Source organism: Gilbertella persicaria, assembly GCF_025201335.1.
Source record: "Gilbertella persicaria strain CBS 190.32 chromosome Unknown B0P05scaffold_12, whole genome shotgun sequence".
NCBI classification, from domain to species: Eukaryota; Fungi; Mucoromycota; class Mucoromycetes; order Mucorales; family Choanephoraceae; genus Gilbertella; species Gilbertella persicaria.
Genome location: NW_026251973.1, coordinates 260,682 through 284,860, shown reverse-complemented (window position 1 = coordinate 284,860; position 24,179 = coordinate 260,682). Strand labels below are relative to the sequence as shown.

Below are 24,179 nucleotides of genomic sequence, written 5' to 3'. Positions count from 1 at the left end.
AAAATAAATGATGCTTTATTATATAATTGAAAATAAACAGATATTTTATTGTTTATTACAATAGTTCGTCTATTTTATGCAGAGCAATACAATCTTTTTTTCTTATTTACAAATGTTTGATTTTATCTACCATTTTAATAATGATCTTGTTTGTTGATTTTCAAAGCTATTGTCCATAGCTCCACGATAGATTTCTTTGATAACCTTGCCATTGACAATGGTTTCTTCAATGATAGTTCTACAATGACATGTCTTGACTCGACCATACCATACACCTCTTGTGCCTTCATTTATATAGCAAATCACATTGCCAGCAATTTTGTGACCTATCATAAAAGAACAATCAGCACGAATTAGATACAGAATACACATGCCTCCAATATGGCTCACCATAATAATAGCAACATCTTCTTCACCTAGATCTTTTTCTCTTAATACACGATCAATTTCTTGAGCAAGGATGGGAGCTGTAACACCACAACGCTTGTCTCTCTTTTTGTGGGAGCACAGCAACATTAGATTCTTGTAAGGACATTTCTGGATTTTCATTTCACCTATACGATCATCTCGCATCATAAACTCGATATCCATGGGTTCTCTAGGTAACGGCGCTGCCATAAACAATTGATAGAAATCATCTGCTTTATCGTTTGTTACATTGGACACTAGAATGTTATCAGGAAAAATCAAGATATCACAACCACCAGGAACATTGGAGTGACTGGATGTGATGGAAGCATTGGTGATAAGATTCTTCCAGGCGGTGGGCTTTTTCTGATGGATCGCTGCAAACAGTGCCTGAGCAAATGAGTCCTTTTCGTCGTCAATATGTTTAGGCCAATCGGTCATACCCGTAGAGATGAGTATATGTCTACCATAAGGTTTAACAGAGCCGAGAATAGGAAAATCTTGCTCAATATGTAAATAAGAAGGGAACTCTTTGTGTTCAGCGCATGGATTTGCACATCCTGTACAGTCGTCTTCGTTGAGTAACGATAGATGATCTGCAGGTGGCAAAAGATTCGAGCTACCAAAGCCAGCTAATGTACCTAATGATTTTTTCATATAAGAGACCATTTTGATTGTTTATAAGGAACAAGAAGAAGAGAAAAAACAAAGAGTGCATGTATCCTTTTATATGCATTTCAATGCTGAGATTTAAAAAAAGAAGAACGGCATCAAATAGCCGAACCAGCGCGCGCCTCCTCTTTGTGTTTGTCACGGTCATTTCTCCCCGCCCTTTACATGTCAATGGCGTTTGGGTTGTTTGTATTTCCCTAAAAAAGAAGTATAAGATAGAAGCCATAAATAATGAATTGAATGCTTTTTTTTACTGTATGCGCCTTTTGTTGTAACATCAATCTTGTAAATGAATATCATCAAGTGCTTGATCAACGTCATTTTTATTGACTTTCTCGGCAACACAGATCCTGCTTTATTTTCGCATTGGCTGATAAGCAATTTTGTGTCAAAGCCAGATAAAGCCGGACTACATGCATATATGAATTGTTTCATACAGTTATTGAAAAAAAAATCGTGTGGAAAAAATAAAATATTAAATAAATTCTAGAAATTAAGCAGAGTATGAGTTACATGAATAATATTTATAAAAAACAGCAGAGAATAGAAGGGAGATAAAAGAGAGAAATAAATTAGTAACAGATATGAACCAGTACATGTAAAATACTTACACGGATACGAGGAAGTAACTGAATACCACTATCTTGTCAATTGTATGATTAAGACTGAGATAGTCCTCAATTCATCACATTCATACTACTACACAATATGCCTAGCCAATACCAAGCTGTGATTGATGTCAAAGGTTGTGTCACCAAGTACTGATTTTTTTCTACTTATATTATCTTAAAATAAACATCTCAACAAATCATCAACAAAAAACTGGGCTAATTTTTATTCCGGTCAGTGTATAACAGGAATGAAAGCTTGCCACTAAAGTCAAACTAGTTGTAACGAAACAATCAATTCACTTCTCGTGGTGTTGCGTTTATGAGAAAGAGGCCAATTGGCAATTCACTCTTCCATTAGAAAAAAGTAAACAATGACAAGTATAAGGGAGAGTATTTACTGTGACGCAGTTATCTTTTGTGCCCTGAATGATAGCTTTGATGGTTTTGTTTTCTTTTTTAATGAGTGCAATTATATTGCGATGTAACGTTTTTGATGCGTCTGAGAAAAATGAATAGATACACAATAAATGATAGCGCAGATCCGATACTTTATAGGGAGCAATTCATACATCTTTTCTTCCTACTACAAGAAATTTAGACAAAAGACAATAAATTTTGGATGATAATCATTAATGATTTTTTATTTTTTTTAATTTTTTTAATTTTTTTAATTTTTCTTAATTTTTCTTAATTTTTCTTAATTTTTCTTAATTTTTCTTAATTTTTCTTAATTTTTCTTAATTTTTCTTAATTTTTCTTAATTTTTTTAATTTTTTTTAATTTTTTTTAATTTTTTTTAATTTTTGTAATTTTTTTTTTTACTTTTTATTTTATTTTTTACTGTTACAATGTAGATACGTTTCTCAATAACACAAACATGATATAAAAATTAGGAACAAACATGCGAAAAATTGAAGAGGCATTTCTTATGCCCTGAAAAGTATCTAGGATATTTATTCCTGCAGATTTATGTACATATGTAAGACAAAGCACTTACCACAAACTGCCACATTTGGGCTATATTTGCATGTAAAAGAGCTTGAAGTCCTGCAATGCTGACAGTGCTATAGAATATCGAGGTATTTATACTTTTCCTTCTAGATCAAAATATTGTTTTGGGTTAGCTTCTTGGCTACAGATTTATTTGTCAGATCAGGAGCAATTAAGAGAAATGCCTTTAGAGAAAGTTTTCAGCTCAGTCAATGATAAATAGTTTGAACTGAACTTGAATGAACTATTACATACTTGTCAATGCCAATGCTAGTGTATTTGTCAGCTCTAGCTGCCACTTTATGAGTGCCGCTAATAAGAACAGAGTCACTAGGTCAATAATCTCTGACTATGAGGTCGATGTAATATTTTTGGTAGAATGAGGGAATGTCAGCGACTATAGATCCATTTCAATCGCCATATATGTGATCTAGTTTCTCGCCATAATCATCATTTATTGATCTGTGTATATGGATTCATATATGTTCACAGAAAAACTCTATAATTCGCGATATGCGAAAGATGCCCTTTGGTACGTATATTAGATGTTGTATTGTATAGATTTCCATATGCTTACAACTGCAATTTGGTTACTGGCTTTTCTCTAATAAAAGACACATCCAGCTCAGGAGATACATTGCCATTTGCATGACTTAATGGAATCAATTGTATGTTGCCTTGATAAAATCACCAATCATCAATGCATATGCATATACTTAACTCAAAGTATTTTCTCTTGTTACTGCATGCCATTTGGATTATTTTATTGATTATCAAATTTATTGAGATACATATGTACATCTAAAAGATCGGCAATCACTACACCAGATAGGCTACAGAGATGCAAGTCTAACATGGAAGTATATTTGGAGCTATAGTATGTCCAAGATCAGCACAAATCTACCTCAATACAAAGTTTTAGGATTGGAAGCGACTCAAGGCCTGTTAATCATCGTTAAATATCAATTAATAACATAGATGAGCATAGATGAGCAGAATTATAGAAAAAAATGCGTATATTTTGGATTTTCAAATATTTGCTTAATTTTTTATAATTCTTTCATAATTTATCATTCATTATCTTTTTTCTTAAAATCAGAAACACTACAGCGTAAGCGATGAAAGAAATTTCTCATTGAATGCAGAAATTTTGGCCAAATCTTCACTCAAGTATGGAAGAAAAACGCAATCAGTTACACTGTGATGAGAGTGTATTTTTCTAAACCCAGAAACTTTTTTCTGTTGAGACAAATAGCATACTTACGCATTAGTATTAATTTTGTCAAATTCATACTCAAAGTTTGTTAATTTATAGAAAAGATCCTTTTGGAAACATGTCACAATGCAGATTTTGGATGCTAGGACTTGATCAATTTATAAGAATGGTTATACTAAGCTAAGAATACCTTAAGAGAACAACGGTAAAAAAGAGGAATAGAGAGGAAAGCGTTGATCTGATGGTATGTCTGAGAGTGGGTTTATAATCAAAGACGAAAGAGAAATATTTGGTTGGATGTTGGAGGGAGTAGATTATTTGTGATAGCATGCTATATAGAGGTGATTTGGGACAAAAACAAATGAATAGAGGTCCATTTGGTACTGCAATAAAGTAAAGAGCGGAAAGTCTTGAGTGTTTTCTTGAGAAATCAATTTGCAAACCTCTGAAAGACAAAGAGCTTGATCAAGGACACTTTTGCATTCTCTAAAGCCACCTTGGGCAGTGTCTAAGGACGATGCTTAGCCTTGGAGAAGTCCCTTGGTGTATATTTTGAACATTTTCTTCTGAAATTAGCTCAGACTAACTAGGAAACAATGGATTGAATCAGTCGGGCCGCTCTTCTCGTGAATTAGGACTATTTGTGCGACTTATCAACAGTGAGGCGAGTATAGCCAGCACCAACGCCAACGCCAACGCCAACACGAATCAAAAATATGAGAAATCAGGGGACCACTAAAATCTATGTAGAGCCATCAAAGGATTACGATAATAGCCGTAGATGTCAGGAATTTCTCATGAATGTAATGGATTTGCCAATATATATACATTTTAAAGCCGATAAAATTTATGCCGACAAGACAAGTATGCCATTTGTGTACTTAAAAAAATATTTCTTGAGAAATAATAAAAAACACTTTTTTAAAATAAAACCCACTACTTTAAAATAAACCATTTTTTTTTTGAAATGACAAAAAGCAGAAAATTACAAATTTTCTATTTTTTTTTTATTTTTTTTTATTTTTTTTATTTAAAATTTAAGAAAAAAGCTTGGTTTTCAATTTTTCTGTTTTAAAATAAATAACGGGTCTACCAACGAGGATCCCTTTTTGAACTAAAACAGTAAAACCACTATCTGGTAGACCCGTTATTTATTTTAAAACAGAAAAATTGAAAACCAAGCTTTTTTCTTAAATTTTAAATAAAAAAAATAAAAAAAAATAAAAAAAAAATAGAAAATTTGTAATTTTCTGCTTTTTGTCATTTCAAAAAAAAAATGGTTTATTTTAAAGTAGTGGGTTTTATTTTAAAAAAGTGTTTTTTATTATTTCTCAAGAAATATTTTTTTAAGTACACAAATGGCATACTTGTCTTGTCGGCATAAATTTTATCGGCTTTAAAATGTATATATATTGGCAAATCCATTACATTCATGAGAAATTCCTGACATCTACGGCTATTATCGTAATCCTTTGATGGCTCTACATAGATTTTAGTGGTCCCCTGATTTCTCATATTTTTGATTCGTGTTGGCGTTGGCGTTGGCGTTGGTGCTGGCTATACTCGCCTCACTGTTGATAAGTCGCACAAATAGTCCTAATTCACGAGAAGAGCGGCCCGACTGATTCAATCCATTGTTTCCTAGTTAGTCTGAGCTAATTTCAGAAGAAAATGTTCAAAATATACACCAAGGGACTTCTCCAAGGCTAAGCATCGTCCTTAGACACTGCCCAAGGTGGCTTTAGAGAATGCAAAAGTGTCCTTGATCAAGCTCTTTGTCTTTCAGAGGTTTGCAAATTGATTTCTCAAGAAAACACTCAAGACTTTCCGCTCTTTACTTTATTGCAGTACCAAATGGACCTCTATTCATTTGTTTTTGTCCCAAATCACCTCTATATAGCATGCTATCACAAATAATCTACTCCCTCCAACATCCAACCAAATATTTCTCTTTCGTCTTTGATTATAAACCCACTCTCAGACATACCATCAGATCAACGCTTTCCTCTCTATTCCTCTTTTTTACCGTTGTTCTCTTAAGGTATTCTTAGCTTAGTATAACCATTCTTATAAATTGATCAAGTCCTAGCATCCAAAATCTGCATTGTGACATGTTTCCAAAAGGATCTTTTCTATAAATTAACAAACTTTGAGTATGAATTTGACAAAATTAATACTAATGCGTAAGTATGCTATTTGTCTCAACAGAAAAAAGTTTCTGGGTTTAGAAAAATACACTCTCATCACAGTGTAACTGATTGCGTTTTTCTTCCATACTTGAGTGAAGATTTGGCCAAAATTTCTGCATTCAATGAGAAATTTCTTTCATCGCTTACGCTGTAGTGTTTCTGATTTTAAGAAAAAAGATAATGAATGATAAATTATGAAAGAATTATAAAAAATTAAGCAAATATTTGAAAATCCAAAATATACGCATTTTTTTCTATAATTCTGCTCATCTATGCTCATCTATGTTATTAATTGATATTTAACGATGATTAACAGGCCTTGAGTCGCTTCCAATCCTAAAACTTTGTATTGAGGTAGATTTGTGCTGATCTTGGACATACTATAGCTCCAAATATACTTCCATGTTAGACTTGCATCTCTGTAGCCTATCTGGTGTAGTGATTGCCGATCTTTTAGATGTACATATGTATCTCAATAAATTTGATAATCAATAAAATAATCCAAATGGCATGCAGTAACAAGAGAAAATACTTTGAGTTAAGTATATGCATATGCATTGATGATTGGTGATTTTATCAAGGCAACATACAATTGATTCCATTAAGTCATGCAAATGGCAATGTATCTCCTGAGCTGGATGTGTCTTTTATTAGAGAAAAGCCAGTAACCAAATTGCAGTTGTAAGCATATGGAAATCTATACAATACAACATCTAATATACGTACCAAAGGGCATCTTTCGCATATCGCGAATTATAGAGTTTTTCTGTGAACATATATGAATCCATATACACAGATCAATAAATGATGATTATGGCGAGAAACTAGATCACATATATGGCGATTGAAATGGATCTATAGTCGCTGACATTCCCTCATTCTACCAAAAATATTACATCGACCTCATAGTCAGAGATTATTGACCTAGTGACTCTGTTCTTATTAGCGGCACTCATAAAGTGGCAGCTAGAGCTGACAAATACACTAGCATTGGCATTGACAAGTATGTAATAGTTCATTCAAGTTCAGTTCAAACTATTTATCATTGACTGAGCTGAAAACTTTCTCTAAAGGCATTTCTCTTAATTGCTCCTGATCTGACAAATAAATCTGTAGCCAAGAAGCTAACCCAAAACAATATTTTGATCTAGAAGGAAAAGTATAAATACCTCGATATTCTATAGCACTGTCAGCATTGCAGGACTTCAAGCTCTTTTACATGCAAATATAGCCCAAATGTGGCAGTTTGTGGTAAGTGCTTTGTCTTACATATGTACATAAATCTGCAGGAATAAATATCCTAGATACTTTTCAGGGCATAAGAAATGCCTCTTCAATTTTTCGCATGTTTGTTCCTAATTTTTATATCATGTTTGTGTTATTGAGAAACGTATCTACATTGTAACAGTAAAAAATAAAAATAAAAAGTAAAAAAAAAAATTACAAAAATTAAAAAAAAATTAAAAAAAATTAAAAAAAATTAAAAAAAATTAAGAAAAATTAAGAAAAATTAAGAAAAATTAAGAAAAATTAAGAAAAATTAAGAAAAATTAAGAAAAATTAAGAAAAATTAAGAAAAATTAAAAAAATTAAAAAAAATTAAAAAAAATAAAAAATCATTAATGATTATCATCCAAAATTTATTGTCTTTTGTCTAAATTTCTTGTAGTAGGAAGAAAAGATGTATGAATTGCTCCCTATAAAGTATCGGATCTGCGCTATCATTTATTGTGTATCTATTCATTTTTCTCAGACGCATCAAAAACGTTACATCGCAATATAATTGCACTCATTAAAAAAGAGGGCTTTGTTTTGCTCATTCATACATCAATTCAGCTAAATGCAGCAAGTGTTCTGTAGATACAGTTGCTTTGATTTTTATATGACAAGATATAAAACAAAGGATACAAAAGTAAAAACAGTGCTTTATGCTCATTTCTGAACGAACCAACTAAACGTCGAGCCGTAAAATATGCTTTATGACATTAGTAATCATTATATAAGAGGCATATCTGAGCCATCAACATATGAAAACAATTTTAAAATCATCATGTCTTAGGATGAGCTACAGTTTTCTATCAAAAGCAGAAGATCGCTTCCAGCTCATCGCGAGCGACATAGAGCTGAAAGCTTTGAAAAGAAGTGTTGAAAGTGAATTAAAGATAAATGACGGAGAGCACGACATCTTTTTTCCATGCCGGAAATCATACATTATAAGCAAACTTCCATGCAAAACCCAAGTCAAATAAACATTCTATGATATGCGCATCCACCATCTTGATTAGACGTGACATCAAAACAAAGGACATTTTTCCATATAGTTTAGCAGAATTTTTGCTGTGACAATTAGTTTGTATCGAGAGCTATCAGCTTAAGTATAGTTCTATCAGAGATCCCTTTTATAGCTTAACTTCAACTCACATGGTTCTTGAAGATACAAACAAATGCTTGTTTGTTTATTTTTCTCTCTGTTTTCCAGAGCTTTCTTCTTAGGATCTCTGGGCAAGCTATGTTTATTTCTAAGCAGATATTTTTACTAATTTTATAGTCTACTCCAAATGTAATTGTTTAGGGCATTCGGATATCCCTCAAGAAAAAGACAAGATACAAAAGCCAAGATACAAATTTCAATAATAGGATAGAAAGATCCTAATAGTATATCTATAGAGCAGATGTAGCTCAAAAATATGAAGACTTTCTGCCTGAAAGTAACATACAGTAGACAAGCAAGTTTATCGAATTCGCTAAATGCTGAAGCCCTTTACTTGGTTACTTCATGGTAGAAGACATGTATGTTTTGTCAAAGAACTCTTAGCATAGAGTTCAAGAACATGAATAGTCAAAAACAATTTAGTCGAAGATCGTCTTCTGCATTCTAGGACTCAAATGCATATGAAGAAAGGCCTAGGCGTTACGAGATTTCAAAGATTCAAGAAAACAAATTCATAAAAGATGCAAAACAAAATTACTTTCAAAATGATAGTTACTCAGGAAAAAAGGAGGGTATACAAATAGCCTTTTTCCTTGATTTTTTTAATTCCAAAGAGATTGTGATTGATTTTATAAAGGGTTCGTTCTCTTCTCACCCTGTGTATTTAAGGTGTCTAAATCATCCAAGATGATCCAGACAAGACAAAAATACAGTTTATTGCTAAAGAATTTACTCGTCATCTTCAGCTTCTTCATCGTTGGCGATGTTGAAGTAACGAAGTTCGAAGGTTTGCTTGTCAGTAGCAATGACACGGAGCCAGTCACGGATTTGGTTCTTCTTCAAGAACTTCTTGGTCAAATACTTGAGGTAACGCTTGGAGAAGGCAATGTTGGCAACAACAGTGATCTTGTTATCAGCAGAACGAGAAATGGTAACGGCTTCACCGAGGTTGTTAGTACGGCCATCAACCTTGATACGGTCGTGGAGGTACTTTTCAAAGGCAGCGGCATCGAAGATCTTGTCGTTGGCAGGACCAGAGCAGTCAATGATGAACTTGGACTTCTTGACGGCAGCAGTGGAGGTCTTGACGGGAGCCATTTTGTTTAAATAGAAAGGGAAGAGAGAAAGAACAAAACAATTTAGCCTTTTGCGACGCTTTTTATGTCCCCATAAAAAATTTTTTTTCTCATTGCATGTGCGACTTGATTTCATAAGTGGCTTGTTTAGAAATTTTTGGTACCTGAGATATGAATGGTGCTTTAATCGGGATTTACACTTTAAATGTTAAGTTGCCTGTGTAAGGAACAGCCTTATGATAAATAGTATCGCACTTTCCAATCATGGACTATCTAAGCGCCATGCAGTCAATCGATTGGACTACGGCTTAAACGGACGCGCCCCATGACAAGAATGAATGATTTCGCTATTTGAGGTTACACTTTTAATTGTCAAATAGTGACTATATAAACATCAGGCATAATGTATGCAACGAGTTTCTTTTTCTTCTTTCTTTCTTCTTTTTTTTTCTTATAGACTCCTTTTTAGAAATACATATCCAATGTGGACAAGAACACTTCTTTTGTCTGCTACATCTATTTTTTGTATAGTCATGAGCTGGCATTATTTTAGCTCAAATCCACATGTCACATTGATAAATCTTACTGCGAGCCAATTCGGCATGCCTATGATACCATATTCTTCTTGGCACATTGGACAACAGCATCATGTTACTAAAAAGAAAAGAAAGCTGCATGGCTACTTTCTTCACATTACTGATATGCATGTAAGTGATGGTACTGATATATATATATATATGAGCTTATTCTCTTTACAGATTGATGAAGATTATACCCAAGGCACTACTGTGGACTCAGCTTGCCATGAACTACCCAAGGCATTGGCCCAAAAGAAGAAATCAAGACCACCATCGATTCTTGCAGACAAGTATGGTACTGTTGGTGAACAGTGTGATGCGCCCGTTATTTTAGCACAAGAAACGCTTGACTGGATTTCAAAAAACTGGAACGACAAACTCGATTTTGTTATTTGGACTGGCGACAATGCAAAGTAAGGAAACAAATAAACTTTATCTGAAACGTTAATTTCTCCTCTTATAGGCATGATTGGGACAAGAAGCAAAAACGCAAAAGACGGGATGTTTACGCCCTTAATCAACATGTAACTGACATGGTTCTAGACACCTTTTGGAATGATAAAATACCTGTTATTCCTAGCTTTGGTAATAATGATGTGTTCCCTCATAACCAAATTGGTGGTCCTGACGTAGATGGTGACCTCCTCTTATTTTATGAACGATTGTGGCGTCCATGGATGCCTGCTGATCAACGTGCACTGTTTCGACAAGGTGGTTACTTTATAGTTGAGGTAGCACCAGGTATACATGCTATGACACTCAATTCGATGTATTTTTATACCAAAAACGAGGCTGTGCGTAATTGTTTACACCCTTCCAGTCCCGCAGCGCAACAAATGCAATGGTTTGAGCAACAGTTAAAAAAGGCACGCAAGAGCAAGCAAAAAATATATGTGATTGGTCATGTCCCTCCCTCTCCTCGTGATTATAAGGGCACTTGTTTGTCAGAGTACTTGCGTATTGCAACAGAATACACTGATGTGGTAATGGGACACTTTTTTGCTCACATGAATATCGATCATTTCTTACTGTTTGATGGAAGAGAACCTACAAATACAAAGTTAGTAGACAACTTGACTATTACTCAGGAAGATGACCATGCATTTCATACAACTCGCAACATTGAAGCTTACATAAACTGGCTGCGTAACATGTACAAAGACATCGAGCCTCCTCATGATGACAAGCGTGGTTTTCCCGGAAAGTCTCATTCTCCTCTGGTTGTAGTCCAGGTTTCACCTTCTGTTTTACCAGTCTATAACCCATCTATTCGTATTTATCAATATCAGCTGAATGAGAATGACAGTCATAAACTTAAGCCTCATGGAACACTTTTAGGCTATCAACAATACTTTGCAAACCTCACTAAATGGAATGTGCCTAATACAAAAGGTCCCCTAGAGTATGAACTTGAATATTCCACTCAAGAAACGTATCATATGGAGGATCTCTCTGCTGAATCGTATTTCCAATTGGCAAAAGCTATGGTTGAACCATCAAAAGAAGGAAATCAACTGTGGAATATGTACTGCAGTCATATGCTTGTGAAAACACAGACCTTTTAATCAACTATTGATCTATATATAAATGTTTATGTGTATAAAAAGAAACAGTTTGCAATATGAATATGTATATATATATATATATATAACAATAAAGAGATATTTAAATATGTGTCTTGCTCAATTGTTCAGCCAATTCATCTTCCTCCTTCTTGTCTAACTTGGTAGTGGGCTCTTGAGATTCAGCCAATTCAGCTTCCTTAACAATTTCTTCCTCTTCTTCCTCTTCCTCTTCTTCTTCTTCACTGTCAATTTCTTCCATATCATCTAATTCGTCTAAAGCATCTTCATGTTCCCAAGTAGCAAGAGCTTCTCTCAACACTTCAACAACTTCATGATCTTCTTCGAATTTGTTGCCGTTTAATTCGAGTTTTTCAAGTAAGTTCAAATGAGACCTGATAGCATGTGCCAAAATTTCAATACCATCAGCTTGGATTTCATTGTATTGCAATAACAATTCCTTAATTTGCTTGTTTTCACCACGAGCAAGTGCTTCGAAGACAGCCACACCGCCACGTCTGCTCAATAAACAATCAGACACGTTCAGTACTTCAAGCTGAGACCAACTAGGCAAAGCAGCAGCCAATGCCTTAGATCCCTTAGCGGTAAATGTGTTATCTTGCAAATCAAGATGCTTAAGGTTCTTACAGTCACGCAAACCTTCAACAATGGTACGAATACCATCAGGACGAATGCCATTTTGAGGCATACGAACAACTTCTAAGGTACCATGAGAAGAAAAGGCACGGGCCAATGCTTGTGAAGAACCATCTTCAAGACGGTTACGACCACAGATGATGGTACGAAGAGGACTAGCACGATTTTCGGCTTTCGCATTATCAGCACAGGCCTGAAGGGCTTGGGCAATCATGGCACCACCGCCTAAACCAAGACCATTGTTGTTAAGGCGAAGGGTATGAAGGGTTTTTGTGTTGGATAAAAAGTCGATCAAGGGACGAGCACCAGCAGGACCAAAAGCATTGTCAGATAAATCGAGTTCAAGCAAATCAACTTGTTCAAAAGCATCACATAAAGCCTTAAGAGCAAGTGGAATTTCATCTAATAAACGCCCTGTAAAAATATCTGACAAGAGAGCTTGCTATAATTTAAAAAGAAAGGGGTCAAATCAAGATAAATGAAAGCTTCATTTTACCTTCAAGTGGGTCTTTGTCTTGAGTGACTCAGCCAAGGCTTGACTGGCTTCAACACCAAGAGTGTTTCCACTCAACTTGATAACTTGAAGGTTATCCATTTGGTTAATAGTCTCAACAAACTCTTGAACGTCAGAAGCTGTGTTCAACTTGAGACCTTTTCCAACAATAGAAAAGACAGTGTTGTTCTCAAGTGTGTATTCGTTAATAGGTGTAGTCATAATAATTTATTTAAAGAAAAGAAAAGATAATTTATACAAATACGTCCTGTCGCCGCGTTTTACTGAGAAGTTTTTTTTTCTGAAAAAAATCAGTCACGTGAAAACAAGCGCTTAAACCAATGACTTTTCTTTCTGGGTGTTGGATCTACATTGGATGCTTGGATAACAAATCCAGGGCAAGACTTTCTTCTCATTTCTAACTCTGATTCCACCTCGATTTGACTCAATTCAACCTTGCTTGTCTTCATTCTTAGGACTTTTTCACTAAAGAAGGTAGAAGGTTTGTGCAACAATCCTTTTTTCTTTTTGTCAGCTTGCAGAGGAGAATGTGCTTCAATAGCAGCGGTAATAGCAAAAGTACTTAAGGCCTTTTGTTCCTTAATTTCTATATTAGTTTCTATGGTTTCGTTGTGTATGGAAATAGTAGAGGGATTTTTCGATAGTCGACCATCGTCTTGCAGAGAACTCTGTGTTTCATCTTCCTAGAATTGGAGTTAGTAATGAGATCAAAAAAAAGCAAGCTTATTTTACTTGATGACTGTCATGCGTATATACAGAAAAACGACTATCGAGCATAAGTTTTGTTTTATCAAACTGTCCTAGTAATGTTTCTGTAAACAGATCTGGAGAATCCATATGAAAGATAGGAGACCATGAATGAACATCTTCGCAAGTCATGATAAATAAGAAAAAAAAAGAGAGAGAGAAAGAAAAGAGAAATAAAGGCAAAAAAGTAAGAGTTTTATATCAATAACACAGTGACTCTATAAATGCAAGGAGTACATATAAATATGTCAATATACAGTGTGCGTATGCCAATAAAGGCTATTCTCCTTAGAAAAAAAGAACGTTTATTGTCTCAGAGCCTTCAATCTTTCAGTCAACAATCTATCTTCATCCCTTTCTTTTTCCTTCTGCTTGGGTTCATTAAGAACCTTACTGGGTTCAAGTTCATTCAGGGCATCATTCAATTCCAAGCCATGTTCGTCTGCTACTTGGTGCATAAGCGAGTCGACCTCATCCTGGGGTGTATTTAATGTTGTAGTACCAGCCATAGCTCCCTCCATGTAGCCTGTTTGAACATCAAGGTCTTCAAATTGTGACTCGAATTTATCCATCACCATTGAGATCTATAACGAATAAGACAAGACACTCTCTTTCTTCTTACTTGCCTGCTCCAAGTTCATTGTTTCCATAGCTCTACCCATGCCACGTACAACTTGTGCCATTGAATTAGAGACCTAAAAGTACGTTAGATTATTGTGGCGGTAATAAAAGACGTACCTTTCTCATCGTGATAGCTGTTTGAACACGGCTTGCAACAGCATCAATACGAGAAGAAAGTTTAAGCAAATTTAAGGCTTCATTTTTTTTTCTGATAGCGTTGGAAGCATATATACGCGCCCCTTCCATATTACCATCTTGTATAGCCTTCTTTAACTTGTTTTTTTCAGTAATTTCGTCTTTTTGGCACCTCTTGGATTGTTTATTGAGTTGCTTTGCTGTAAACTAGGACATAATATAAGTCTCCTTTTTTTATCTTTTTTTTTTTTCCTTTTACCTTTAGTTGAAAAAGTTGGTCTATTATAAAATATAAATATATTAGAATAAAGTTGCTTTTATTAAACCATATAAACTTGTATTTTTTTACTTTCTAAGCCGTTCATCTTGTATCGAGTATAGAGATGAAGAAAGAAAAAGAAGAGAGAAGAGAAGAGGAAAAATGCAAAGTATAAACAAATGGCGCTCAGATGAACAGACTTAACTTGATTGGTTAGTATTGATCGTCAGGAAAGGTCATACTCTTTTTGGACAAAGCCATGTTATCATTGACAAGCTGTTGTATTTTTCGCCAAATTTGTGGCTGTAAGGTCTCAGTTCCTAAGTAGACCACCCAGAAATGACAACTTGTTTTGAAACATAAAGCCATTAGAAAGTGTAACGGTTTTGTAAACTTTATTGAAAAATATTTAATTTTAGTGATAACAATCTCTGTCTCATTCACTTCATTCAAATAGAATGTCAAAGGAATAAAAAATAAGTCCCAGAAACCAAGCAGAGTAATCAAAACAATAGGCGATTAGAGATTGCCCTGATCGACCCTTTGGGCCAATTTGCTTCAATTGATTTCTCTGGACTAAATGCCAAGCGGTAATTGATGCAAAAGGCCGCCACATCAAAGAATGGTTCTTCTTAAACCGAGAGGTCACTGCAACGGAAATGTTTTGCCACTTTTTGAAACCCAAAATATGCAAGCTTTTTATCCTTAAATAAGCTCTCCAAAGGATAATAGATTAGTATTATGAATCGTGTAGAATAAAAGGTTAGGTTATTTTTCTTAGTATGCAAAAATCTTAAGAAATTCACTTTTGCATATACACTTTATTGAAAAAATAATATTAAATTCTAGAAATCAAGCAGAGCATGAGATTCATGAATAATATTTATATTGTTACTTAGATTATTTCGATCCAGTGTGTAGCGTTTTGAATTGAGCACCTTTAAATCGAGCGACCACTACACTATTTTAAACCTTAGACTTAGTTCTACCCATCATTGCATTCTTGATAGACAGAAGCTTGTTGACTACTTCAATAAACTGCTTTACTCGTTCAAAGTGTACTTTCGGTATTTTGTTGTCTTTCCACAGCCTATAAGGTCTCTAATAAGCTACTGAGCAAAGTTTTTTTTTTTTTTTTTTTTTTTTTTTTTTTTTTTTCATTATCAATCTTTATTTGCCTGATTTCAAATGCGATCATATTAGGTTTTTGCTTTCTGTCTATGTTAATTATTCTTGAAAAAAGAAAGCCCTACGCTGTAATGGACAATAACCGAAAAGTAGCTTGCCTTCATTTAATTATAAAAACAAATATGTCGATTTCAACCCAAAGAAATATAATTACACAGTAGTTAGAAATAATGGCAGCTTATATACACCTTGACATTTTTTGAGAATAAAAAGAAAGCAGAAACAAATTACCAAAAGAGAGAGTGTGGGCAAAAGAGGCCTTATCTTGAATAAGATAAACACATACATCAATTTTTTTTTGTACAAAAAGGAGAAGATTGAAAGCCATTGTCAGAGCCTTCAAGATTTTCATACGCACTTGAAGAAGCAACTATTGTTTGTAGAGCGGACAGCATCATCTATTTTCATTTTATCAAATAAGCGCTTCAATGCACAATGTACCTATTGAAGACCTTTTGTTACGTTTTAAACGTCTCTCTCTCTACAACTCAAAAAATAACTTTTTGTTTTAAACTACACTAATATGATAAACATGTTTTAGACAAATAGGAAGAATGATGTAGACACTCGATATATCGAAACACACATGGGGCTTGTATGAACATCGTAAGACCATAGAATACCTTTGCTCCAATCAAATCATTAGTTCATGCCGCCTGCCGTTTATCATAGGAGTACTAAAAACTTTTTTTTGTCGTCATATCAAGGCTATCTCGGGTTAATTTAAAATTAACCTTTCTTTGTTCTATTGCACTATGCCTCCAAACTCTTCAAAAAGAAGTGCAAAGTCGACTTCAAAACGTGAGAGCCAAGAAGTGCCCGAGATCTTGAACTGGATTGACAAGCTCAATCAAGCTATTGACGATCTTTCTGAAAGTAGAACAAGGTAACACGTCTACACGGGTAAATAAAACTAAAATATACATAGTACTCGAGAGGAATCGCTCGAAATAGTTGTGGATACGTTTGCTTGTCACCATGTCTTTTCGCAAATAGAAAATCGAATCGAAGAAATTTTAGGTTTGCTTAAAAGATCACTTTTGAAACATGGAAGCACAAAAGAGGCTTGTCTAGCCGCAAGAGCAATTGCATTAGCCTTTGTTAACTTGAGTGAGGTCTCTGAGACTGAAGCAGACGATTTATACCGAAGAATCTTACCCTCTCTAAGAAACACAATCAAGGACAGTGAAGACATAGCCATCAAGATTAATGTAGGATTAAATGAGCTCTACATTTTACTCACCACGCACATAGTGTCTTCAAACATTGTCATTGATTACTTATACCGCAGCTTCTGATATTGATAAGCAATTAGTCCGAGACTATCTTTTTGATTTGATCGAGACAGATGGTGCTGATTTCAATGTAGAGCACTTTTCAACTCAAGAATTAGACGATTTGTTTTGTGCGGCCATTCAAGCTTATGGCGTCTTGTATGCATCATCTTTTACTTCAGGATTTGTTGATTTTGATGTGCTATGGGAGGAGCTAGAAAAGTAAGTTCTTGAGAGTTGTAACTATGCTATATCAACTGACTTTTGAACCTCATATCAGGGTTATGCCAGTGCATGAAATTATGCTTGAATCCTCAGACAAAGATGTTCGGATTGCTGCAGGAGAAAACATTGGACTTATGTTTGAAACTGCAAACATTTTTTTACTAGCAGACGTAAGGAATCAAAAGACTTTTATGTAATGTGTCTTATGTCTCTTATAGAATCAAGAAGAGGAAGAAGAGGAAGGGGAGACTGTGAAACCAGAATATGATAATATGGATGGTTTGATACACACTCTTAAAGAATTGTCTGTTGATAGCAGTCGTCGTCGAGCAAAGAGTGATAGAGCAGAACAGAAATCAATATTCCGTGATATCGTCAAGAGCGTTGAAGAAAATATCAAGCCTGTTGAAGAGCTTAAGATCAATGGAAGAGTATTAAGTTTTCGAGGATGGGCCAAAATTTTGCCATTAAATGCGTTTAGAAGAAGTCTTCATCAAGGACTTCAACATCACTTAAAGACAAATTTAATGATGAAAGAAATATTTCACTATACAACAGGATATGCTTCTCGTCAACAATTCACAGATGATTCAGATGATGAAGACGGTTACGATGTGTCTGCACTTAGCAATGTAGACAGAAAATACTTGTTTGAAGAAAACAAGAAGAATAGATCAAAGCAAATCCGAAATGCACGATTAGGAAAGGAAAACCCTCCAGTTTATTAGGAAAAGATAGAGAGAAAAGTACTATTTATCTTTTTAAGATTAAAAAAAATGTAATTCAATGTTAATGAGTCAAAGATCTAGCTGTAGGACTTAGATCCTGAAGAGGGTTTTCTTCATTGATAGAGGAATTGATAAAACCATCACGAATCTCATCACGCTCTTTTCGTTCTTTTTCTGCTTGTTCCTTTGCTGTTTCTGGTCCCCATTCAGTAGGAATAACCAAGTTTAAAAAAATGGCCATCAAAGACCCAATACAGTAGCCAGTGTCAACAATAGTAGTAATGGCGCTCAAAAAGCCTTTCAATGCAGCATTATCACCAGAATATGTAAACACATGAGTAAACCATGAAGGCACCAAAGTGACGCCTAAGCCAAGGGCCAATGAACAAGTGACAATAAAACGATCACGTCGAGTCCATTCGAGATAGGACAGGATACGAATACCAGAAACAGTTACAGAGGCGAACAAAAAAGCATTCATACCGCCCAAGACAGAGGATGGGATTGCTAAAAATACAGCAGAGATCTTGCCAAAGATGCCAAATATAAAAATAAAAAGACAGGCACAATAGCCAGCAAGGCGATTAGCACAACGAGTCATAGCAACCACACCATTGTTCTGGGCAAATGTCACTACAGGAGAAATAGTCATACACGCAGCCAGGAAAGAGTTTACACCATCTGCAAGTAAGCCGCCTTGAATTCTCTGTTGAAATGATGGCCCGTCTACTTCTACACCAGACACATCGCATGAAGCTGTGATATCACCAATACTCTCAAGCATGTTGTCTAAATACACAATAAGGAAGGGTATAATAGCTGGTCCGTATACATCAATTGGAAAAGTTCTGGTCCATAAAAATGTAATAGGTGGGGCAGAATTAATCGAACTAGAATCAACGTATCCACAAGCTGCTGCTACAATCAAGCCTACAATCAAACCAATGATAATCTACAATTTGTTAGCAAATATTGACTTTTGTTTGGTTTGGTTACTTACTTGAGCACTTTTCATGAATGGAGAGCCAATATTTTCAATTAACACGATAGTTGCAAACACAACAAAACCAAGTCCCAAGAATTGAGGACTGCCCCATGGAAGTGGATGAGGAGCATCAATATTAGGGCATTGAGAATAATATCCTGTTTCTGGCATTGACATACAACTACCTAAATCAATGTTAGTTTCGTTTTTGTTCGTATTCTATCAATACCTGATCCACCAGCCCAATCTTCTAAAGCAGTGCTAATTACGGAGCAGCCAATCAACAAAATAGTAGTGCCAGAGACAATAGGTGGAAATAAACGACGAATAGTCTTGGGAGGCAAAAAGCTCATGCCGATTTCAAAGAACGAACATACCATGGCTAAATTCAAGCACATTAGACATACCAACATACTTAGCATACACTTACCTGTTCCAAGGATTGCTCCCCATGCTCGAGGACATGGCAAATACTCAATTGAGCCGTCCGCCAGGGTATTAGTTGCACAATAACCAGTAGAGTACATGTTTTTAATGACTGCACTTACTGCAGGAATGCTAGCAAAATTTGGGCCCACTACACTCAGTAAACCAGTACCGAGGAAATAGCCTGTTTAATTAGCAATCAACCATTCCGTACAAATGGTTTACCAGTTCTCCAAATCTTAAAGCGAGTGATTTGAATTAATGATAAAATGGCAGAGGTAATTAATGCAGCTGATAATAAGTACTGACGGTCTGCTGTCTCCAAATTTAAAGATGCTGCCATAATCAAAATCGGTGTAACAACACCACTGACCTGTCAAAAAAAAATAGATAAGAGTCATTCAAATCAGTAAGACGGTCATTTTTTTTAAGATGGCGAAAATAATACGTACCATGGCAAGTGAATGTTGAAAACCCATAACTAAAGCTAGGCCTATGGGCAGTCGACTATTCAAGCCCCAAAAGGGTGTACCGCGCTTCTCTTTCAAGAAGATAGAAGGAACACACATACTGATCCAATCAAAGTCACCCCACCATCCTTCTTTTGTGCCTACTTGAGATTTAAATGTCTTCCATAAATTAGGTTGTTGAACGGGTGCATAAGCTTCAAATTGTGTCTGTGAAGATGGTGGAATTGTTTCTGTCATGCTAGGTGCTTTTATCTCTTGTTTGCTGTCCATTTTAGACAACAACGACAAGAATAAAAGAAAAGGAGAAAAAAAAAGCAAGCAAAGGGTTTGCAGTCACTTTTAACTTTTGCAGGATCCTTAGGGAAATTCAAATTCAGTCCCGAAAAAAAACAAAGGGTATAATAACCAAACGCCTTATCTTAATCTAATTTATTCATGAAAATATAAGATTGCAACCAATTTTAATTATTTGATAGCTATCCATATCAATACCAATTCAATCAAAAGATAATTAAAGCAAAAAAGGCTATAGTATATTTAATTCTCGGCATAATGTAAATATGTTAGTTAGCATTTGTCCTAAAGTAAAAAGTCCTATTGTATATGCCATTCTCAGAAAAAAAAATTGTTCGATACTAATATACCACTCAAGTTTGCTAATTCAATACCAGTCGATCCAAGGGCGAATTTGCAAATTATAAAACTTGAAGTGATCTTCGAGAGACCAAAGTCTGAATTCAGGTGCTGCTGAAAAAGAAATTTATGGTTACAAATGTAAACTTGTTCTATACACATTTTAATGATATACGAGACAGACAACAGCATTTCAGTATTTTCTCTCTTCAATAGCGCATCATGTTAGCAAACTATTTAAAGCAACTCTGTCATTTAAATTTAATTTTTCTTATATGTATTGCCAAACTAGAACAGCTCATAAATAATACTCAAGATGTGTTCATATAGAGGAAAGACGTAAGCAATTAACTGAAATCATCCAAGTGATACAATGTGTGTAATGTTACATAGGAAATGACAAATTGACCTGATAAGGATAATATATCTTTAATTGATGCTATAAAGAGAGCTTTGTCAAATGTTATCAAGCTGAACCTTGTCTATAAAATGGAAAAGTCTAGTTTTGCTTGCAAGTACCAGTTTATCCTAAAACAAATAAAAATCTTTTTCTGTTACACATTTTGAAAATATTTCCAAAAGTAGATCAAAATAACCATCGTATGCCCTCAATCCATTCAATTTCCATTTTTTCTACACGTGTGGACGATGATTGGCTAGGACAATAAGCAAATTTACTTTTGTCAGTTTCCGTGATCTCAGTCACTTCCATGAATTCTAAAAAAAACACGTTCCCCTCTTACAAGCAAGTTTCTCCGACCTCTTTGTTTGCTTGCTTCATTCATTCAAGTCTTTAAAGCATTTGTTTGCAAGTGGAAAATGTTCTGGAAAAAGCAATATAGTGTTTGTCCTTTCAAGGGGACGCAAAGCAATTAAAACTTTAAACAGAATTACTATCAGTAAAACGGTATTAGAATTAGCCAATCTGATGATTACTATCATTGGTTCTAGCGAATGAAAAATATTTTTGGTACCACACGTGAGGTCGTATGGGGTCCCTTGGAGTCCAATCAGATTGTAGTGATTTAGAGCATTTGTTGTTACACTATGTAACAACGGAGTATTTTTAACTTGATCGCTATATCATTCAACATACATAAAAACCCTTCATTTAACAAATGGTTCATTTTTAAATCCCTTTTTTTCACTTCCATTCTCTTTTTCAAGTGCTCCTTAAGTCATGAAGTTCTCACATTCACTGCAGTTTAATGCAGTACCTGATTGGATTGATTATTATGTTGCGTAAGGAGCATTGCATGCATATACAAAATCTTCATTTTGTACTTTTTTCTTACTAACACTCTTTATTATGGATAGTTATGATCAATTAAAGAAGCTGATTTTTCAAATTGAAAAAGAAAAGGTGGATGCTCTTAATAATTCTATTGATCCTGAAAAGCAAGTCTCCTCCATCACAGTTGGACAAGACAAGTTCTTGGCTCAACTTGATTTACAGCTCGAAAAGGTTTTTGATTTCTACACTCAAAGAGAAGCTGAGCTTTATGATCGTCTTGATGAGCTCGATAACACATTAAGAGAGTGCTTACCCCATCAAAATCTCTATCATGACGACCAACATCAATATCCCAAGCACAACACACCTCTGGAAAATCTCGATTCTACATTTGATTTGTCTCAAACAAAAGAAGTTGTTAAAGAAATGCCTCGCAAAATGTCTTTTGAATCTCGCATGTCTACTCACTCCAATGATGCTCACCATACCAACTATGTTGAACAACTTGTTGACCTTCGAAGCCAACTCATCTCCCTCTATGTCTCTTTGTCCGAACTTGATTCTTATGTAGAATTGAATCGTATGGCCTTTGAAAAGATCTTGAAGAAGCACGACAAAGTTCTCGATGGTGACTTAAGACAACAATACTTGAAGAAAATGGTGCTTGACTCCAGACCTTTTATGCCTCAAACAATCGAAGCTCTTCGTGCTCAAATTGAGCGTGTTGAACGTATTTACGCCGACGCTTTCTGCAATGGTCATGTCTCTCTTGCTGTTCGTCAAATGAAGACACATTTACGTGACCAAGTCACTTATGATCGTAACACTGTTTGGAAAGACATGGTTGGTCAAGAACGTAAGACTTTGGATGCTCATGTCAAAGAAAGCAAGCCAGAAAAATGCTACACAATTCCCTGTACTCAATTTAAGATTCGTGCTGAACTCTTACACAGCATCTTGGCTTTACTCTTTTCCGTCGCCGTATTTGTTGTCTTGCTGAATGTAAACACATTTGGTAACAAACAAGAAAACTACTGCTTTGCTCTTCTCATCTTTGCTGCTTTGATGTGGGCTACTGAAGCCATCCCTCTCTATGCTACTTCTCTTATGATTCCCTTCTTAATTGTCCCTCTTGGCATTTTGCGCAACGCTGATGGTACACCTATGGCTGCTAAGGCTGCTTCTTCTCAAGTATTCCATTCTATGTTTAGTGGTACTATCATGATGCTTCTTGGTGGTTTTGCTCTTGCTGCTGCCCTCTCCAAGTACGGCATCGCCAAGGCATTTGCTTCTCATGTTCTCTCTCGTGCAGGTACTCGTCCTCGCTGGGTTCTTTTATCTATCATGTCAGTTGCTACCTTCTTGTGTATGTGGATCTCTAATGTAGCCACACCAGTTCTCTGTTTCTCTTTGATTAATCCTATTCTACGTACATTGCCTGATGGTTCACCTGTAGCACCCTGTCTTTTATTGGGTATTGCTTTGGCCAGTTGTATTGGTGGTATGACCTCACCCATCTCGTCACCTCAAAATATTGTTACACTTCAATACATGTCTCCTAACCCAGGTTGGGGTATTTGGTTTGGTGTTGCTCTCCCTGTTTCTATTATCAGTGTCTTTGTTTGCTGGGGCTTCCTCTTGCTTTTCTATAGACCTGATCGTGCTGTTCCTCACTTGAACAGAGTCAAGCCTACTCGTGATAAGGTCAACATGAGCCAAGTCTTTGTCATGCTTGTTACTATCTTGACCATTGCTCTCTGGTGCGCTGAATCCTCTATTGAATATGCTATTGGTGATACCGGTATTATTGCAGCTATTCCTCTCTTTGTCTTTTTCGGTACTGGTATTCTTGGTAAAGATGATCTGAATGCTTTCCTTTGGTCTGTTGTTGTCTTAGCCCAAGGTGGTATGACACTCGGTAATGCAGTGACTTCCTCGGGTTTATTAGAAGATATTGCTCTTCGTATCAAGGACGGCATTCAAGACCTTCAGCCTATTGCCATTCTTGCCATTTTTGCCTTTTTGATCTTGGTCTTCTCTACCTTTGTATCTCATACTGTTGCTGCCTTGATCATTGTCCCTATTGTTCAACAAGTAGGTCAAAACTTGCCTGTTCCCCACCCTAATTTGCTGGTGATGGGCGCTGGTTTGGCTTGTTCTGCAGGTATGGGTCTTCCTGTCTCTGGTTACCCCAATATGTCAGCTATCATGATGGAAGATCAAACGGGTAAACCTTACTTGAAGACCAAGGATTTCTTGATTATTGGTGTACCCACCAGTGTGATTGTCACTTTGCTTATTTTCACCCTTGGTTATGGTATCATGGTTGGTGTTGGCTACTAACGTAGTG

General features: G+C 35.5%; 9 protein-coding genes across 9 annotated transcripts; 3 read left to right on the top strand and 6 right to left on the bottom strand.

The window, feature by feature from the left end:
* Window positions 1–9: 9 nt before the first annotated feature.
* Window positions 10–1,088, bottom strand: B0P05DRAFT_535014 (Sucrase/ferredoxin-like-domain-containing protein). The gene is made up of 2 exons (XM_051577385.1): window positions 375–1,088; window positions 10–326 (listed from the first exon to the last, which is right to left on the bottom strand). The coding sequence occupies exons 1-2, from the start codon at window positions 1,075–1,077 to the stop codon at window positions 127–129; spliced, it is 903 nt and encodes a 300-aa protein (XP_051436575.1). The 5' UTR covers window positions 1,078–1,088; the 3' UTR covers window positions 10–126.
* Window positions 1,089–9,246: 8,158 nt separating this feature from the next.
* Window positions 9,247–9,615, bottom strand: B0P05DRAFT_585591 (ribosomal protein L22e; the record flags this gene model as incomplete). The annotated part of the gene is made up of 1 exon (XM_051582458.1): window positions 9,247–9,615. The coding sequence occupies one exon, from the start codon at window positions 9,613–9,615 to the stop codon at window positions 9,247–9,249; it is 369 nt and encodes a 122-aa protein (XP_051436574.1).
* Window positions 9,616–10,035: 420 nt separating this feature from the next.
* B0P05DRAFT_535004 (Metallo-dependent phosphatase-like protein) lies at window positions 10,036–11,896 on the top strand. Its single transcript, XM_051577384.1, has 3 exons — window positions 10,036–10,300; window positions 10,352–10,584; window positions 10,635–11,896. The coding sequence occupies exons 1-3, from the start codon at window positions 10,076–10,078 to the stop codon at window positions 11,734–11,736; spliced, it is 1,560 nt and encodes a 519-aa protein (XP_051436573.1). The 5' UTR covers window positions 10,036–10,075; the 3' UTR covers window positions 11,737–11,896.
* B0P05DRAFT_578388 (uncharacterized protein) lies at window positions 11,837–12,985 on the bottom strand (the record flags this gene model as incomplete). The annotated part of the gene is made up of 2 exons (XM_051581850.1): window positions 11,837–12,832; window positions 12,887–12,985. The coding sequence occupies 2 exons, from the start codon at window positions 12,983–12,985 to the stop codon at window positions 11,837–11,839; spliced, it is 1,095 nt and encodes a 364-aa protein (XP_051436572.1).
* A 209-nt stretch (window positions 12,986–13,194) lies between these two features.
* On the bottom strand, window positions 13,195–13,783 carry B0P05DRAFT_585588 (uncharacterized protein; the record flags this gene model as incomplete). Its single annotated transcript, XM_051582457.1, has 2 exons — window positions 13,195–13,587; window positions 13,637–13,783. 2 exons carry the CDS (start codon window positions 13,781–13,783, stop codon window positions 13,195–13,197), a joined length of 540 nt encoding a protein of 179 aa, XP_051436571.1.
* A 42-nt stretch (window positions 13,784–13,825) lies between these two features.
* On the bottom strand, window positions 13,826–14,821 carry B0P05DRAFT_534998 (Snf7-domain-containing protein). The gene is made up of 5 exons (XM_051577383.1): window positions 14,757–14,821; window positions 14,667–14,686; window positions 14,390–14,614; window positions 14,278–14,346; window positions 13,826–14,235 (listed from the first exon to the last, which is right to left on the bottom strand). Exons 1-5 carry the CDS (start codon window positions 14,770–14,772, stop codon window positions 13,957–13,959), a joined length of 609 nt encoding a protein of 202 aa, XP_051436570.1. The 5' UTR covers window positions 14,773–14,821; the 3' UTR covers window positions 13,826–13,956.
* A 1,788-nt stretch (window positions 14,822–16,609) lies between these two features.
* B0P05DRAFT_585586 (interferon-related developmental regulator-domain-containing protein) lies at window positions 16,610–18,081 on the top strand (the record flags this gene model as incomplete). The annotated part of the gene is made up of 5 exons (XM_051582456.1): window positions 16,610–16,740; window positions 16,783–17,065; window positions 17,109–17,350; window positions 17,409–17,523; window positions 17,572–18,081. The coding sequence occupies 5 exons, from the start codon at window positions 16,610–16,612 to the stop codon at window positions 18,079–18,081; spliced, it is 1,281 nt and encodes a 426-aa protein (XP_051436569.1).
* Window positions 18,082–18,105: 24 nt separating this feature from the next.
* B0P05DRAFT_534985 (permease family-domain-containing protein) lies at window positions 18,106–20,342 on the bottom strand. Its single transcript, XM_051577382.1, has 6 exons — window positions 19,945–20,342; window positions 19,718–19,865; window positions 19,497–19,676; window positions 19,296–19,448; window positions 19,082–19,251; window positions 18,106–19,033 (listed from the first exon to the last, which is right to left on the bottom strand). The coding sequence occupies exons 1-6, from the start codon at window positions 20,230–20,232 to the stop codon at window positions 18,143–18,145; spliced, it is 1,830 nt and encodes a 609-aa protein (XP_051436568.1). The 5' UTR covers window positions 20,233–20,342; the 3' UTR covers window positions 18,106–18,142.
* Window positions 20,343–21,775: 1,433 nt separating this feature from the next.
* On the top strand, window positions 21,776–24,172 carry B0P05DRAFT_466563 (SPX domain-containing protein; the record flags this gene model as incomplete). Its single annotated transcript, XM_051574344.1, has 2 exons — window positions 21,776–21,837; window positions 21,913–24,172. 2 exons carry the CDS (start codon window positions 21,776–21,778, stop codon window positions 24,170–24,172), a joined length of 2,322 nt encoding a protein of 773 aa, XP_051436567.1.
* Window positions 24,173–24,179: the final 7 nt, after the last annotated feature.